Here is a 16624-nt window from a genome sequence, read left to right on the forward strand (position 1 = left end):
AATCGCAGCTGCAAATTAATTAAAACAAGCATGCTGTAAGTCCAGCAATAGAGGGGGGGATCTTATATTGGAAATGCTAATAGACCTTTTTTTACCACTGTGGCACTCCTGGACTCCATTCTAATAAAAATATATGTGATTATTTGTCCACTGTGCAGGGCATTTTGTTCTTAAGTGAATTAATACAGTAGAATGCACCTCAGCAGGGTAACAACTTTTTTGCCAGATAGGATTTTTTTTTTAATTTGTTTATTACAGACTCCTTTTTATACAGGTGCATGATGCTGTATGCATCGTGGCTCCAACTAGATATCCTGCTTCTCCTCTCTTCAGGTTTAGAAGAGCCAGTTCCTGGCATGGATACAACTTGGTAAGCCTCCCATAAGCACCTGGAATAGCACACTGCAATGGAAATAATGGGGCAGATCCTCAGCTGGTGCAAATTGTGACAACTGGGGACCTGCTCCAACATCTCATTGTTGGAAAATAAGATGTACTCTGATGATAGCTGGTAGGAGGGCAAAGTGTGATCTGTGTTTTCAGCTGTTACACCTACACATAAGCCCTCCTACTGACTTCTAAGCCATGTGTTTAGGAATAGATGGCACAGATAATTTACTATCATGCTAAGTAAACTTCACAGATAAACTTGGAAAGTTCAAAGAACACATGAAAAGTAGACATCTCATTCACATAACTGTATATTTATTTCTTTTTAAAGAACACTCCTTAATTGTATTGTAATTCAATATACAAACTTGGTTTCACAGAATTATAATATACTAAATAGCACAAAAGATAACCCATATTTTTCTTGGGTTTTTTCGTGTGTGTGCTGGTGGCAGTGGTAACCTATCACACCTTCAAACATATAAACAGGGGTTCCTCCTGACTGTCCCCCACCCAGACTGAACACCAATCCAGATGATGTCCTAAAGATGCCGTATTCTTAAAGAACAAGAATACTTCCTTGCCCCTGAACTCTGTGGATGTCCGCAGTTGTGGTGCTCTCCCTCTAGCCAGGAGGGCTGAGACTACAGTTGTGGTGCTCTCCCTCTAGCCAGGAGGGCTGAGACTACAGTTGTGGTGCTCTCCCTCTAGCCAGGAGGGCTGAGACTACAGTTGTGGTGCTCTTCCTCCTGGCAGAAGGGAGGACAGGTAGTTTCCCCTAAAGCTGAAACCAGTACCACTGTGGAGATTGACGAGCTGGTGGTGCTCGGGAGCAAGTGTCCATCTTCTTTTCTCCCTGCACTCTCATTCCTACCATTCTAGTCCCCAAGTGTGATCCCACCGCAATCCACCTAAGCTTCAGTTTGTGCAGAGACACCCAAGGTCACTCCTGAGCTTGAGTCTCCCACACGCAGCGCACAGCACTGCTTGCCAAGCTATTGGGCCAGCCGACAACCAAGTTCTATAGACTTAGATGTTCTTTGTCACCTCGTTTTTAAAGACACTCCAGTATAGGTATGTGTTGACCTATGGCCTGATCCTGCTTTCCCTGAAATCAATGGCAAAACTCCCATCACCTTCAATGAGAGCAGATCAAACCCCTAGTGTCCAAATCAGTTACATATAATTGTACCAGTGATGCACTTGTACATATTTACATGGGGTGGAATGTTTTCCCATTTTTTTAAAAGGAGAATATATAGATCAACATGTTCACATAAGACCAAATACTTTTAATATATTTATAACTGTTTTATAAAGCTTTGAAAAAAGTCACAATAGCACATTGTTTTACTTTAATGCTTTACGGTACTATCAATTTAAAATCACAATCAGCACTTAAGTTATAGTCAATCCAGCAAACAAGAGACAAAAAAATTACAAGAGTTAAGAACTGGCTGATACATCCTTTATCTTTTTTTTAAACTAATGCATAAGTGCAGAATAAGATAAGATACTCTAGTTTAAATATCTTGTTTACAATATACATTTTTGTTCTAATTACGCAACAGTAAATCCCATGCTTCACATAGAAAAGCAATCCACAACATTAAGAAAAAAATGTACAATTTATGAAACAAAGTAAATAAATATTAGTATTACAGAATCAGAGCTGTACATAAAAGCTTTTCAATTTTAATCATATAAAAATATGCTTTTAGTGCAACCTCACATATATATTGATGCTGTTTTGCTTTACATCATTTAGATCCAAGTGTCCAAAAAAGGAAAGAAATTACATTTATTACAAAGCAGATACACAAATTCTAAAATATGTACAAATTACTGCTAAAAAAATGCTTATAAGAATATAAGCAAAGTAAAGAAAAGGCACAAACATCTGTACAATTTAAAAGTACCAGACCCAATAAGAATTTGAAATTTCATTTTGGTCAGGCTCATGATGACTTGTCATTTTATCTAATTCTTTTGATATAACAAAAGTATATATAATAGCAAACTACTGTAACTCAGGACAGGCATGCTGTAAAGTTGAATACTTCTACCTCTAGAAAAAAAGGGGGTGGGGAGATAAATGTATGGGTAAAAGTCTCCAGGCATCTCAGATCAATGCAGTTTGCTCTTCTCAGATAATGTATCTTTTCTTTCCTGTGTGCTTGATGGAGATTCTTTCCTGCTGTGAAAGCCTAATTGTCTGACATCTACACCGCTCTTGTTATAAAAGGTGGAATGAGCCAGTGCAGTCTGTGATGTACCAAAACTGTCCTTTTCACCACTGTGCAAGTCAGGATGGGTGGCTGAAGCACAGGCCTGGCCTGGCTCAGATCCACTAAAGTGTTTAATGCTAAAATGTGCACTTTCTAAGGGATTCTGATAAGGCTCAGAAGCCCTCTGCGGCTGCTCTGTCCCATGCAGAACGGCTTCTTCTGTGGCGATTCGCAGAGACGCTATGGCTTTTGTACAAGTCTGTATGTTTTCCTCCTGTTCCCTTTCTGTGGCTATAAAACTGTCTTCTGAAGTGCTTTGTTTTAGCAATGGAGAGGAGGATACATTGGATGGAACAGCTGGGTACAAAATGTGAGGAGAGGTACATTTCTCATGGTGCTTAGAAATAATATAGGATTCTTTTGTAATGGTTTCTGAAGTTACTCTTTGCTTTTCCTCAGAGCTCTCCCTCTGCAGGGGCAAGATGGATGGAGGATGTAAATCTGATAGAGCCATAGGTACTGAATGGACCATTTGGATACCTCCAATGGGCATCATGGGGATAGGTGCTCGAATTTGTTGCTGGGAGTGTAATGGAAGGTGACTGAAGACATAGTCATTAGGACCCTCCAGGAACAGGCTAGACCCATGATGGTTCGAAATTCCTTTTTCTCCGTACACACTGAAGTAAGGACCCTGAGACAACCCTTTTCTCTGTAAACAGAAAAACAACACCACAGTCAGCAAAATCACTCCTGAAGCTTCCAAACCTACCAATTTCTCTTTTACGCGGTGTATGTAAAATAATGACCTTCTGTTCATTTCACAACTTTCATCCAAATGGATCTCTTAAGCACTTTGTAAACTCTACTATCTGCTTAAACCAGGTACATAAGGTATATGTAGGGTTCATGTTGTTCAGCACTGAAAGGCGTCTCCCTCTGAGGTGACATGTGGCAGCTGTTACAATATTTTAGGTCAGCAACTGAAGAATGCAATAGTCAACTGAAACTGCAGAGGGAATTTTAGGGAGATAGAATCTATTGCCACAGGTGAAATTAGGCTGGGGCCTCACGGTCAACACCCCTATTTTTGCAAAGTGTGTAAATTCCTACAGTGCTGGTGTTGGCAGTCTGCTTTTGGTATCAGTGCCTTACTGCTGGGAAATACCCTTTTTAGTAAAAGAAAAATGACACTTACACACACACACACACACACACACACACACTTTAGTTCTGGCAAAAGGTGCTGGGCTGCTGGACTAAAGCCAGGAAGAATAAAACTCTCTGTTCCACAAAACAGGTATGACACAGGTAACATCAAAGCCATCTTCTCCAGAGTGTCCTAGCAACGTGCCTCACCCCGCACCATCTCTTTGTTGAAAGGACAGTTCCATTTCCAGGCCTGCTGAATCCTTGGCCTCCATGCAGAGCTGGCAAGTATTCAGACAGTGCTTAATGCAATGGCGGCTCAGTCCTGATATTGTCCTCTAGGCACTATTCCAATATAAATATGAAACAACCATAAGAAGGGTGCCAGTGGATTGCCAGTTGAAGTGGTGGTTTTGCGACACAGGCACTTATCTGCTTGGAATGGGATTGAGGGATTTTCCACAGGCCACTGTACTGCAATCATAAGATACTGACTTTTGGTCTTTCTACACCAGGTCCTATCATGAAAGAGCAACCCAGAGTTGAAAAGCTCACCTCCAGTCCCTACTAACCACATCCTGAGCCACTTGGAGCCCCCTTTTTGGTCTCTTAATTTCTCCAATTTGTTTTTTATTTGATGATTACGTGTTGCTTATTGGTGGCTAGAGAAATAGTGATGGTAGAAAAGTAGGACTACATTTGCATAGTGTTATGGGGGAGTTCTCCACAGAGCTTCCATGGGAATCAAATTACTACAATCCTAATCGCTGCTTTAAAGTGGAAAGGTTAGTGATCGTAAGACTATTACCACTCAAGAGCTGTGCAGCTAATCACAGTGCAGGTACGGGCAATCTGGAGACTGCCCCAAAAGTGCTAATGCATCAGCACTTGACAGGGAAATCCTAGCTCCCAAGGCATTAACCAAACATTTGATCCTGTACCAGGGGAACTGGTTTAGGGGACAATTAAAGATTCAGTGTTTGTGCTACCTGATGGCTGAATCACACATTGCACGGCAGCCTTGTCATGTTCGATTTAAATCAGTGCTGGGGCAGGAGGGATGACCCGAGATAGGTTAGACTCGGAGAGGAATCTAGGTCAGGGTTTCTCCTACATAAGGGTGAGACGTTTAAACCCCATAAATAACCCCTGTCTTAGGTAAGCACAGTGGCAGCTCGCTATGCTGCCAATGAGATACAAAGCTTGAGGAATAAAATGGAATTGCCAGAGCACCAGGCTGACAGTGCAGAAAGACGTAACTATTTCAGTGCTCTCTAGTGCAAGAGCTTTAGAGAGTCAGCCTGCCGTTGTTTTAGAAATTCATGGTCCCTCAGCACAGCTGCTTGAATTTGTTTTCCTTCTTTGGTCTGCCAGACAGTTTCTCAATCTGACTGTCCTCTTAAATGTTTCCCAATCCATGGTCTCTGACGCGACCACATCGGACAAAATAGAAACAGAGCAATGGCAACACAGAGGGCTGCAGAGTAAAGTAACTCTTAGAAGAATGAACCTAGGAACATGGAACCCCTTATGGTCTAAGAATCTGTAAACAATAACTTCTCCCCGTTGTATCCTGCAACAATTTCAAAGGGCAGCAAGCAGCCTGTCCACCTCCTTTGGAAACTACTAATATGATACAAGCTGCTAAATTGTTTAAGAGCCTGCAGTGTCCCAGATGTACATAGAATTATACAGGGCCCTGAGTCACAGTATTCACATCTGGATCCAGATTCCGAACCTCCTAAAGCTCAGGGGTGTTCAAAAGCAGGGTTCTGGTTTGAACCATTATAGAAACAGGGGCCAGCTGAAAAATTCAAATGCAAGTTCACAGTCTGAATTCCTCTAACCTCCAAAGTCTAGGAGAGTACAGGCTTATCTGGTTCAGGCCTATCTCCATTTAGGATGAAATTAAAAGGAAAGATGAAATAGGGGGGTGCCCTCAATTATGCACAGACAACTCTTCAGAAATGAAATTGCTAGATACCAGCTATAATGCCAATGTACCTGAGTTGTGTGCATGCATCTTGTTCTATGTGAACCTTGCCTCTACTACAGGTTCCCAGGCGTTCTGGGTCACTCAACTCCTACCCAGTGCTAGTGGTACTAACCCCCTCAAAAGGGGAAGGAAGGGAAAGGACTCCTTGCACTGGCCAGCAGATCTGATATTGAAGCTCTTTAAAGGTCAATTGAGCTGACACAGCAGTGTATGCTCCGAGGATCCCACCACAGCAGAGCCTCAATGCCCCCTAATGCAGGGTTGTGCCTTTACAGTACAAGATGAATAGCAATTTAACTTGTGCACCAACTTTACAGTAGTGTCAGACCTACTTCAGAGTGAGTGTTTTGTGAGTTAACTGCCATTGTAGAGCCAGCAGAAGGCACACAAAAATATTTTCTTTTTTGTAGTCCCTATAAAAATATTGCCTTTCTAGGATTTTTAAATTTCTTATAGAAATAATAATTCATATATTGTGCTTTTAATCCCAAAGCACTTTAAAGTATATATGAAGAACCACCAAAATGCAGCCAATATGAAATGGAGGGTGGCAGCCAATCAAAGCCCAGTAGAACAATGGGGGAAGAACATTTTTGGCCAGGGAAACTAGAACAAATCTTTACTCAAATAAAAAGTGCCATGGGAGTTTTAACTTCAATGCAGAGCAGACGAAGTTAGCCCCTTCTTACTTAACTGATTTGATAACTCTGTGTATTCAGAATTTGTCTTGTTTTACAGACAAAAAAATACACACACACACACACACTTTTTCATTCCTATTAGAATTGTGGAGCCAGCACAGCTATGCAGGAGTGAATGGGATTCTCTTCTGGTTTCAGCATCAGTGACAAAATTAAGGAGTACTTGGGGCACCTTAGAGACTAACAGATTTTATTTGAGCATAAGCTTTCGTGAGCTACAGCTCATTTCATCGGATGCATCCAGTGGATAATACAGTGGGGAGATTTATATACAGAGAACATGAAACAATGGGTGTTACCATACACACTGTAACTAGAGTGATCACGAAAGTTTATGCTCAAATAAATGTGTTAGTCTCTAAGGTGCCACAAGTCCTCCTTTTCTTTTGCGAATACAGACTAACACGGCTGCTACTCTGAAAAGTGACAAAATTATTATTAAAGTTCTAATTACCAAATCCTGAAAGTGAAAAATAGTCCCCATCCATTATTTTCAGTTATAGTAATTTCAGGTGTTATTTGTAATAAGAATAGATAAAAAAATAGACAGATGTGTGTGATTTTAGGTTCACAGAGTTTAAAGTCAAAAGGGACCATTAGATTATCTTGTCTGACCTCCTGTATATCACAGGCCATTACATTTTACCTAGTTACCTCTATTAAGCCCAATAAATTGTGTTTGGCTAAAGCATATCTTCCAGAATGGCATCCAGTCTTTATCTGAAGACATCAAGAGATGGAAAATCCAACATTTCCCTTGGTAGTTTATTCCAGTGGTTAAAGAACCTTACTTTTAAAAAATTGTGCCTCATTTCTTATCTGCAATTGTCTGGCTTCAGTTTTCAGCCATTGGTTCTTGCCATGACTTTCTCCGCTAGGTTAAAGAGTTTTAAAATTAGCCCAGTCATACTGATGTCCTGTCTAGGCTTAGATCCAAAAATATGAAGGAAATAAACATGAGAGATGACAGTGAATTACTGCCATTCATTACAACAAGAATTATATGTATTTTATTGAAATGGGTCTGACATTATCTCAGAAATGCTGAGGTCTCAGGAGCCAATCTTGCAAGGTGCAGAGCACTTTCTGAAAGAGCAAACGGATGGTGCTAAGCACCTCTCAGCATGTGTTAAGCACCTTGCAGGATTAGGCACAGAATGCACAGCGTAACTATAATAGCAAGAATTGTCATGTTGCCCATGGGGAAATGTGTCACATCCCCTTTCACCAGTCTTATTACACCTCCAGGAATATGTATACCAATGGAAGTGTCTCATATATAGGATATTTAGTCATTCAAGGGACTTAACAGCTCTCCGTTTACAGTATGACAACATCAGCTGTGGGGTCTCATACAATATTCATTCAATGTTAAGATACAACTGCTAAATGAGTAACTAGTTATCCTTTTCCTTGCCAGTAAAAATGGTTTGTGTATTCTTTTTCTATGTTCATGTCTGTGAGAGTGTTAACGTGCACTAGGGAATCAATTCCAAAGTTTAGAAATTGCTACTCTTATAAGTCCACAGTTCAATTCTTCTCATTCTTAGGGAAGAATCATAACTGTAGTGAACAAACAAGACAGATGATGGAAGATGAGCAAAGCACTGCCAGACTGTCCCAGGAAGGGATCTACAGTTCTGTCACTGATTGCCCATATTGAACCAACATGTGTGGATGAAAGCAGCATTCCAAATAAAATTTCAGTAAGATGGCAAAGGCAACGTGAAAATAATGTGACCAAAAGAAGCACCCTAAACAAAAATGAAATGATTCCTTAAATCACACAGTAAAATAGATTTGTGAAAAATATTATTTATTCGTACTTATATTATTGTAACACCTGGGATCTTTGTGAATGTTAGGGCTTGTGAAAAGTACTGAACTGACAACTTTAGAAAGCCAAGTCTCTGCTCATTCACAGAGCAGGTACAGTATGGGGACCGGCAGTGCAAATTTTATTCCCACTAACATTCTTACAGACTAACTGGGATGAAGCATCTCTAAGTTTGAAGATCGTTCAGTTTCCTTTGTGTCACTTCACACTTGTGTCACTTCAGTCCTTTGTGTCACTGGTGTGACTGCCAACTGTGATGGTGGTTTGTGTGATGTAAACACTACCATCAGATGACAACTTCAAGGCCCTAATCTTGCAATGTGGTGCATATGGACACCTCCCTGCTCCCATTTGGAGTCTCATTTACATCAGTACTTCTATTTATTTCACCTGTGCTTCAGTGGTGTACCTCTGTACACTACATTGCAGTGTAAAGGGCCATACTCACAACTAGTCTGGGCCGAGTCCCAACTGGCAATCTGGAGGTGAAAGGCTACAAATCTCATTACCAAGCCACAGGAGCAACCGTACATCACTCGGTAAAGTACATTTTACATGTAAAATGGTTAATGAGGGGCCAGATGCTCTGGTGGTGTAAATCAGCATAACTACACTGATTTATCCCAGCTGGAGATCTGTCCCCAAGTCTGTAATGCTCTGTACCAAGCTACTGCAAGTGGCTGAGTCAAAGTTGTGGCTTGGTTCATATCTACTATAGTTTCCAATGTTCTTTCCTCAGGTTTTTGATGAGGCTCCAAGCCCCTTCTTTCCTCCTCTATAAAAGTCTTAAGTGAGTGATTCCAGCATGCAAGTTTACGAAGTTCTTTTAAAAGCTCTGTACAAGTTAAATAGAGCACTGGCTTTGATAATAAAAATTAAAATATTATTTCATACTTACTGCATGTCCCAATGGAACGGATTCAGACTGTAAATATTGACCCATAGACAATGCTGGATTATGGTACAGACCCCTTCTGGGTGATGCTGCTCTAACTGAGGCCATATATCTTCTCTCCCTCCTTGGAGACAGTTCTCTCCTGGCAGATGCATCTTTTCCAGGTGACATTGGCCTCCTAGGTGACAAATGACGTCTTGGTGAAACATCCCGTCTTGGTGATAACTCTCTCCTCAACACAGCTTCCTTCCTTGGGGAAAGGTGTCTCATGGGTGAAATATCCCTCCTTGGTGATAAATGCCTTCTGGGTGACAAATCCCCTTTGGGCATTAAATACCTCTTTGGTGAATTATCTCTATATGGCGAAGAATCATACCCTGGTGAGGACTGTCGGCTAGAAGGTGAGAAGTCCCTTGGAGATGAGGTGGGCTCTAATGAATGCATGTAATCCTCCTCCATACAACTAGGTATGTCTAACCTGTCTTTGTCGGGCTCTGAATCAGTACTTTTGCTCTGGAAAAACCTCTGATATTCCGTCATTTGTGAGTCTTCATATGAGTCACGTGGTGTTATAAGCTGAGTAACCTGAATACTAGGTAAAGTAACCAAATAACTGATCAGGGATGAGTGTCCCATTGAAATGGAACTGTCAGGAGAAGCCCCATAGGATGCCGCTGCAGCATTCACTGACAGTGAAGAGAATCTGGGGGGTTGGGGGCTGGTGCTTCTTGATCTTGTTTTTGGTGTTGAGTCTCCCTGGGTATCATCAAAATCATCGTCATCCTCTTCATCATCGTCATTGTCATCTCCATCATCCCCATCCGATTCCTCAGCATCAGAAAACTGGTGTTCTTTTGATATGCCTGTCATCCTGCTACTCTTCTCTGCTTCCTGATGCATGTCTTCAATGTTTTCTGAAATAATCATGGCAAGTTAATCAAGGATGCACAGAGACACATTTTGGGTACAATCCTGCACCCATTCCATACTGAGAACATCCTTTGGCATCACTGGATGTTCTCGGTGCAGAATGGTTGCTCAGTCAGGTCCTTAACAGAAACTAAACTGCTGTTCTTAATATTAATAATAATATAAAACTCCATAATCAACCTGAGTGAAATTCACCCTTGTTGAGAATACCAGCCCAAAGCCTATCCTCCATGCCTCTGAACAGGGGTGAGGTTCATCCTCTGTGGTCACTATTAACATCAGAACATTTACACCCAACAGAGTAGAACTGGACCTGACACAAAAGACATTTAAATGGTAAGAATTTTTTTCCAGCCTCAGCTGCTGTAGTATTAAATAATTAGAATTCACCTCAAACAAACGTGTCAGATTTATTTCTGTGCTTATTGTTTGTTATTAAGATACTCACAAGACCTTTTTTTAAAATAAAACCACCCTGAAAATATTCTTAACTTATCCTCTGCTGTCATCCACTATGCCAAAGTGTAACGAGTCATCTGCATACTACAAAGGCCACGCCAGCTAAATTAACTCAGTGTGACATACCTGCTTCTTCAGTTTCGGCGTCATCCACAGATGCCATTGATACTCCCAGCTCCAGGCATTTTTTCATGTGTGCTTTAGACTTCATATGTTTTGTCAGATTTCCTATCAAAGGTACAGAGATGAAGCTAATTAGTGGACATCAGCGAAGAAATCTCTCCCAAGCAGTTTTTGTTTTCCTTTTCCCTGCCTAATCGATAGAAGGGTGCTTAGATTAAAAAACAAGCAGAACTGACTCATTCAGACTCAATCCCCATCACAGCCAGTGTAATTTAACGAGTGTGGGAATTTACATTTTCCCCAAAACTGCTTATATAAACCTCTCTTCAGCAAAATAGTGGCAGTATTTCCGAGAGCTGATAGCTGGCAATGAACACTAACATGTACCAATTAAACGTTTCTCATAAGTACTTTGAAGGCCATTCCAACCTAGTCCCTTCTTACTCATTTTCCTCTTGTGTATTAGCATACATAGGTGCTGGAACTTGAGGTGCTGGGGGTGCTACCACACACCCCTGGCTTGAAGTGGTTTCTACCATATACAGGGTTTACAGTTTGATTCAATGGCTCTCAGCACCCCCACTATACAAATTGTTCCAGCACCTCTGTTATCGTACCACCCCCCTCTTCCTATTCCCTGCCAGAAATGCCAGTCTCAGCTGCCTGCATGTTCATTTCTTCCACATGCAACTTCATGTTTTCTTCCATGTTACTTCTTATGCATGGAACATCCTCTCTGAACTCATCTTTAAAGCCACAATCCCAGCCTCCCTCAAATCCCTCCTCAAGACTCATTTCTATCATGATGCCAAAGGTAAAATGCATTCCAATAATGGCTAGGCAGGGGACTAGATAGGGATTAGAAATATCAACTCCCTCTATTTGTCTGTTATACCTCCTTGTAGGTTCTTAACTTAAATTAGTACCCATTCCTAGAAAGAGTGACCAGGCAGTACCTGCGAGGAGCCTCACTGCTGATTTCAAGCATGATGTTGCTTGTGGGCAAACAGGCAGAAGCCTGCCCCCACAGTGCTTATTGCAGGATTGGGGCCTTTGAAAATGAGTTTATTAGGTAATGTATTTTACTCTGTGTTTGTATAGTGCTTAGCACACCAGAGTCCCAAGGCTTTGTTCACTCCTGTTAAAAACATAAGAAATAACAACAACAACAACAAATCCTTTGGAAGAAGTCCAGTGACAGGATACACTGTAAAAAATGATTAATCTGCTTCATGTACATTGTTTTGAAATAGGTTGTTGCTTATTAAAATATGTGCCTATTGGTCCTGGTGCTGCAATCTGCACTAATTTCTACACTGTAATTATACCACTAGAGAGGGGAAAAGCATTATATACAACAATTATTGAAGTAATAAATAAGCCACTAAAAATGCCCCTCAGCTAGATCTGACTGCCCCATGATCTTTCCTGAATTAATTGACTAATTATTTGCAGGCATTTATGGAAAAAGTGGGTCTAGAAGAATGATTTGAAGAAAAAGAGGAGAATTGATCAGTCCAGGTGCAGTGGTTCCGATGGAAGAAGGCATGAAAACAGATGTTAGAGAAGTGAGTGGACAAGGTTAATATCAGTGAATAAATAATAATCCTATGAGACAAGTATTTTATACCCATTTTACAGATGCACAGGACAGTTAAATGACTTCCCCAAAGCCACATAGTGACTCCATGACGGAGCAGGGAACAAAATCTAGAGGTCCTGGCTCTATATCCTGTCCTCTAATCACCAGAAACAATTTATTTCAGTGTGAAATATTCAGGAATCCTGTCTCACAGTTCCTAAAGGGTGCCATAGCAACATCAAAACCAGTCTCTGAATAATTTCTGTAAATGCACTGTGCAGGCATGAAGGGCCCATGTCACAGCCAGTGGAGGTCTATTGCACAGGGCAAGGGAGGTGGATGTTCAGACCCTATAAAAGACTCCACGTCTCCTTTACACCACAAATCCACTCTCCGTGTTATACAGGAGGTCAGACAAGATGATCAAAGGTTCCTTCTGACCTTGGAATCTAGTAATCTGTGCTCCATTGGGACTCCCTGCATTCCAGCATACTCAGGGGGTTTTGAGTGGAGATGGAGCAAATTCTAGAGGATGAGACTGAAGGGATGTATTTGGTGGAGCTGCTACTATGCAGAACCACCAGTTATTCCCTATGGCAGAAGAAGAGGTACTTAGAGCCAAAGAAGCTACTACAGCCCTAAGGCTGCAGTAGTAGCCAGGCAGCTGCACTGCTATCACTTTGTGACCTGGGGGAGGATTCCTTCCCCTTTTACACAATGAATATTCCCAGTGCAGGGCCAGTTACTCAGGCTGTGCACGGAGAGTGGGATTTGACCTCATATGCCTTTTGTTTACCAGTATCCAAATGATGTTAAAAATGGAGAGGAGGAGACTCAAATGTGTTATATACCCACAAAAAATGCTACTAAAGAAACTGATTTTTTTTAAAAAAGAGCTAGTTTCAAAGCAATTCCTAAATCCAATTAATATCATTATCCATGGCCTCCGGGTGACAAATGGATGCTTTTTTCAGTGCTGATAAATACATGTGAACACAAGCTATCAGATCCCTATTCATAATTAATGCAACTGTGGATGGAGTGGCCCACCTGGGAGTGTGTGGATTTGTACATTATTTATAAATTTGAAACTGAACCACTGTACAAGCCCATGAAGGCATGCTTTCCTATTCAGCTGAAACTCTGCTTCTGCATTATGCCACTACACGTGTGTTCCCCTGGAGTATTTTAGATTGCAGCAATTAAAACTTGCACCATGTAACATTTTTAGCACAAAGTAGTATTTGCAAGGGCAGTTCTTATGCCACTACATTTCCTCTGCAGACAAATGGACTTGGTAGGAGCCTACAGCTCTTAAAATTAAGTTATGCAAGGAGTCTCACAGTCTCAGATAAATCCTCGAATCATTTAGATAGGAGGGAAAATATATTTAATGGAGTCCCATGTTCATAAATAAAACCATCTTATTTTGATGAAAGTTTCCTCTTTGATTGGAATGATGGATGCTACATAACTAAGGAATTGGTGGAGGGAGGTGGAAGGGTTCAAGCAGAAAAGACCAAATACCTTTAGTTTTGAAGGCAAAATTACACAACTTGCATACATAAGGCCGTACATCGGTATGAGTGCGGATATGTTTTTTGAGCATGCTTGGTTTCTTGCAGCGAATCCCACATTCTTCACAAATGTATTTTCCTCGCCCACGTCCTCTGACATACACATAATCCTCATTTGATTTATACCTGTTGGAAGAGGGCAATGTATTAAATTATATAGCCTCTAAGTCATACATGTACATAAACAGTGTCTTTATATCCCTTTGTAGCCCAATCCTACATGCATTACATGCACAAAGCTTCCAGTGTAGTCAGTAGGCGTTCTACAAATGATGCACTGTTAAGTTGGGGCCCAGAGAATATTTACTTTTCAGGAAATGCAGTAATTTGAATATGTTTGCATGTCTTAGTTATTGTTTAACAACTTAAGACCAACGGCTCAGATCTGATTGGAGTACACAAGAGGACAACCAAGAATATGGGTTTATATGGCTATCCTGTGCGGAGCACATTCAGATATCTACTTCCTTGAAATGAAACAGAATTTCATTCCAATGTTCATACTCAGCAGATACGTGATTAAAGGCATTCCCTGGTGTATTTAGCTGCTTACGTTGTCTCATTTTGTTAGACGATAAATAAGACATGCAAACTTATGCATATTTCGTTAACTATCATGATGAAGAATTAATACTGAAATAGATGATAGTAAGGGTACAGTTCACAGCCGTGCAGAGGGCGTGCACAATGGCTACTTTGAGGGTTGAAGTGGAATTTAAGTGATGTATAGGCCTTGGGTGGACATTCTACCCAAGAAAAAATGTCACCCTAAAGGTTCTATGGGAAGTATAGCTGCTAAAGAATAATGTATCTAACCCCTCCCTTCTGCTGCTCCTTTCCTAAGAAATGCAGAATACACACCACTCCCACTGAAATTAGCAGGCACTGGGGAGGCTCAACTCACGAACTATTCTCTACAGCAGTGGCTGGCACTTAAAAATTAAAGCACTGCATGGAAGAGTCTTCTAACATTGAAGAGGATTCCAGAGGAGTATATGGCATTTTAAGGTTATAGGACTGAAATGTTTTTTTAAAAAAAATCAATTTTTTCCTCAAACAAACTTTGTGATTCATATGTGAAGCAGCATTTCTGACTCAAGGCACTGAGACTAATATCCAGTACATATAAAGAAAATATTCTTCCCTACTCATCTCTGTCCCATTATCCACCAATATGTGGACCCAATTTTCACATTTGGGCACCTGAAGTTAGGCATCCAAAATTCACATTAAAAGCTGCTGCTTTTAATCTCTTCCCATCAACACTAATCCTTCTCCTCTCCCTCCCATTTCCCAGTCACCAGGGATAGGACTGCCATCCCGCCATAATCTGGACATCATCTCTTACTAGCCCTTTCTCTACACCCACGTATCTAGGCTGTGCTCAAGTCTTTACACTTCTCTCGACAGAACATTTCAAAGATTCAGCTTTTTTGGTCTGTTCAGACTCCCAAGGCTCTTGTTCAGGCCCTCTTTGTCTTGCTACTTGTCTACTCTTGTCCCCATCTCCTGTCTGGCCAGCTACATCACCCCTCTCAAGTCCATTCGAAACTCAGCTGCTAGGCTCTACTTTCTGCCTCATTATTCCAACCACATCACATTCTATTCTGTATGCCTCCCCTTATTCCCCCTTCTCTACACATTTCACTTTTGCCGCCACATAGTCATCATGCAACAAGTGTGGTCATTATTGACCTGGGCTGGATTTGAACTCAGTGCAGAAGAGTTAAAAGGCTCAACACAAAGCCTGAGTCACGCAGTTCCACTCCAAACTGCCATTTTATTTTGCGTTTCTAATTTGATCTCATCACCAGTATAAATGAACAAAATAAGCAAGCCATGAACTCTAGATGCAATCCAGTACATGTCATTAAACAGCATGGTGTCTGAAGAGATGGAAGGTTTTTCCCCACCCCTCCCCACCCTGCTTTCAATGTAAACTGTAAGTAAATGACTGAAATGTATTGTAGGATGTAGAAATATAAGCTAATGAAATTTAAAATTGTTGAGTTTCCTAGAGAAATATCACTTCCAGTCCTCCTGGGGTTCTGTAGTCATAGGTGAGGGAAAGCAGATTTTGCTATTCAAATAACATCATTTGAATCAAGCTACCTGCCAGTGGTAATAATGCCTCTAGAAGGACAACTGGGAGGAAACCTGCATAGGCAAAGCGCAAAGACTAAGCCTGCACAAAAGAATTGCTCTTATTTTATACTACCTTCTGTGGATCACATAAAACAAAAGCCAGACAAAATTATGAATCTCTTAAAAACAATGATGGACTAATGCTAAGTGATGACACGTAGGGAATATTAGATCTGTTAAAAAAAACCCACCACAAGCTAGTTAGTGAAAGGAACGAATCTACAAACAATGCCACTGTTATGTAAAATGATACCCTTCTGAAATGAATCTATAAGGATGATGCATTAACATAACAGAATCACCATCCTCCACGCTGTCTCTATGCAGGTAAGAGATCTCTATTGGAAACCCCATAAGCTAGAGAGACATACAGCCTGTCTACATAGATTATTAAAGCCCACCAATAAATGTACAAAGCAAGGCGCCTAACTTCTTTCTTCCATACTACAACTGTCTCAAGATACCTGATCTATATCAGGACAAATTCATAGGTGATATGTAAGATGGTGTAAGTTATATCCCTTTACAGTCACGTAGACACATTTATGCTCATACTCTCTTAGACCTTATCAGTCTGTAAGGAAGTCTAAGATGGTGTAATTAACACATCAA

The 16624-nt window shown here is 40.9% G+C and overlaps 1 protein-coding gene across 4 annotated transcripts in view; it reads right to left on the reverse strand.

The window, feature by feature from the left end:
- Positions 1-688: 688 nt before the first annotated feature.
- HIVEP2 (HIVEP zinc finger 2) overlaps positions 689-16624 on the reverse strand; it is a 151608-nt gene continuing 135672 nt past the window's right edge. For all 4 annotated transcript variants that reach the window (XM_073337492.1, XM_073337495.1, XM_073337493.1 and 1 more), the window contains 4 exons: positions 13818-13993; positions 10712-10813; positions 9200-10110; positions 689-3330 (listed from right to left, as the gene is read on the reverse strand). In XM_073337492.1, coding sequence (XP_073193593.1) covers positions 2518-3330; positions 9200-10110; positions 10712-10813; positions 13818-13993 — 2002 coding nt within the window. In that variant the 3' untranslated portion in view covers positions 689-2517. The remainder of the gene's footprint in view (positions 3331-9199; positions 10111-10711; positions 10814-13817; positions 13994-16624) is intronic.

Source organism: Lepidochelys kempii, chromosome 3 (genome assembly GCF_965140265.1).
Source record: "Lepidochelys kempii isolate rLepKem1 chromosome 3, rLepKem1.hap2, whole genome shotgun sequence".
Classification (NCBI taxonomy): Eukaryota; Metazoa; Chordata; order Testudines; family Cheloniidae; genus Lepidochelys; species Lepidochelys kempii.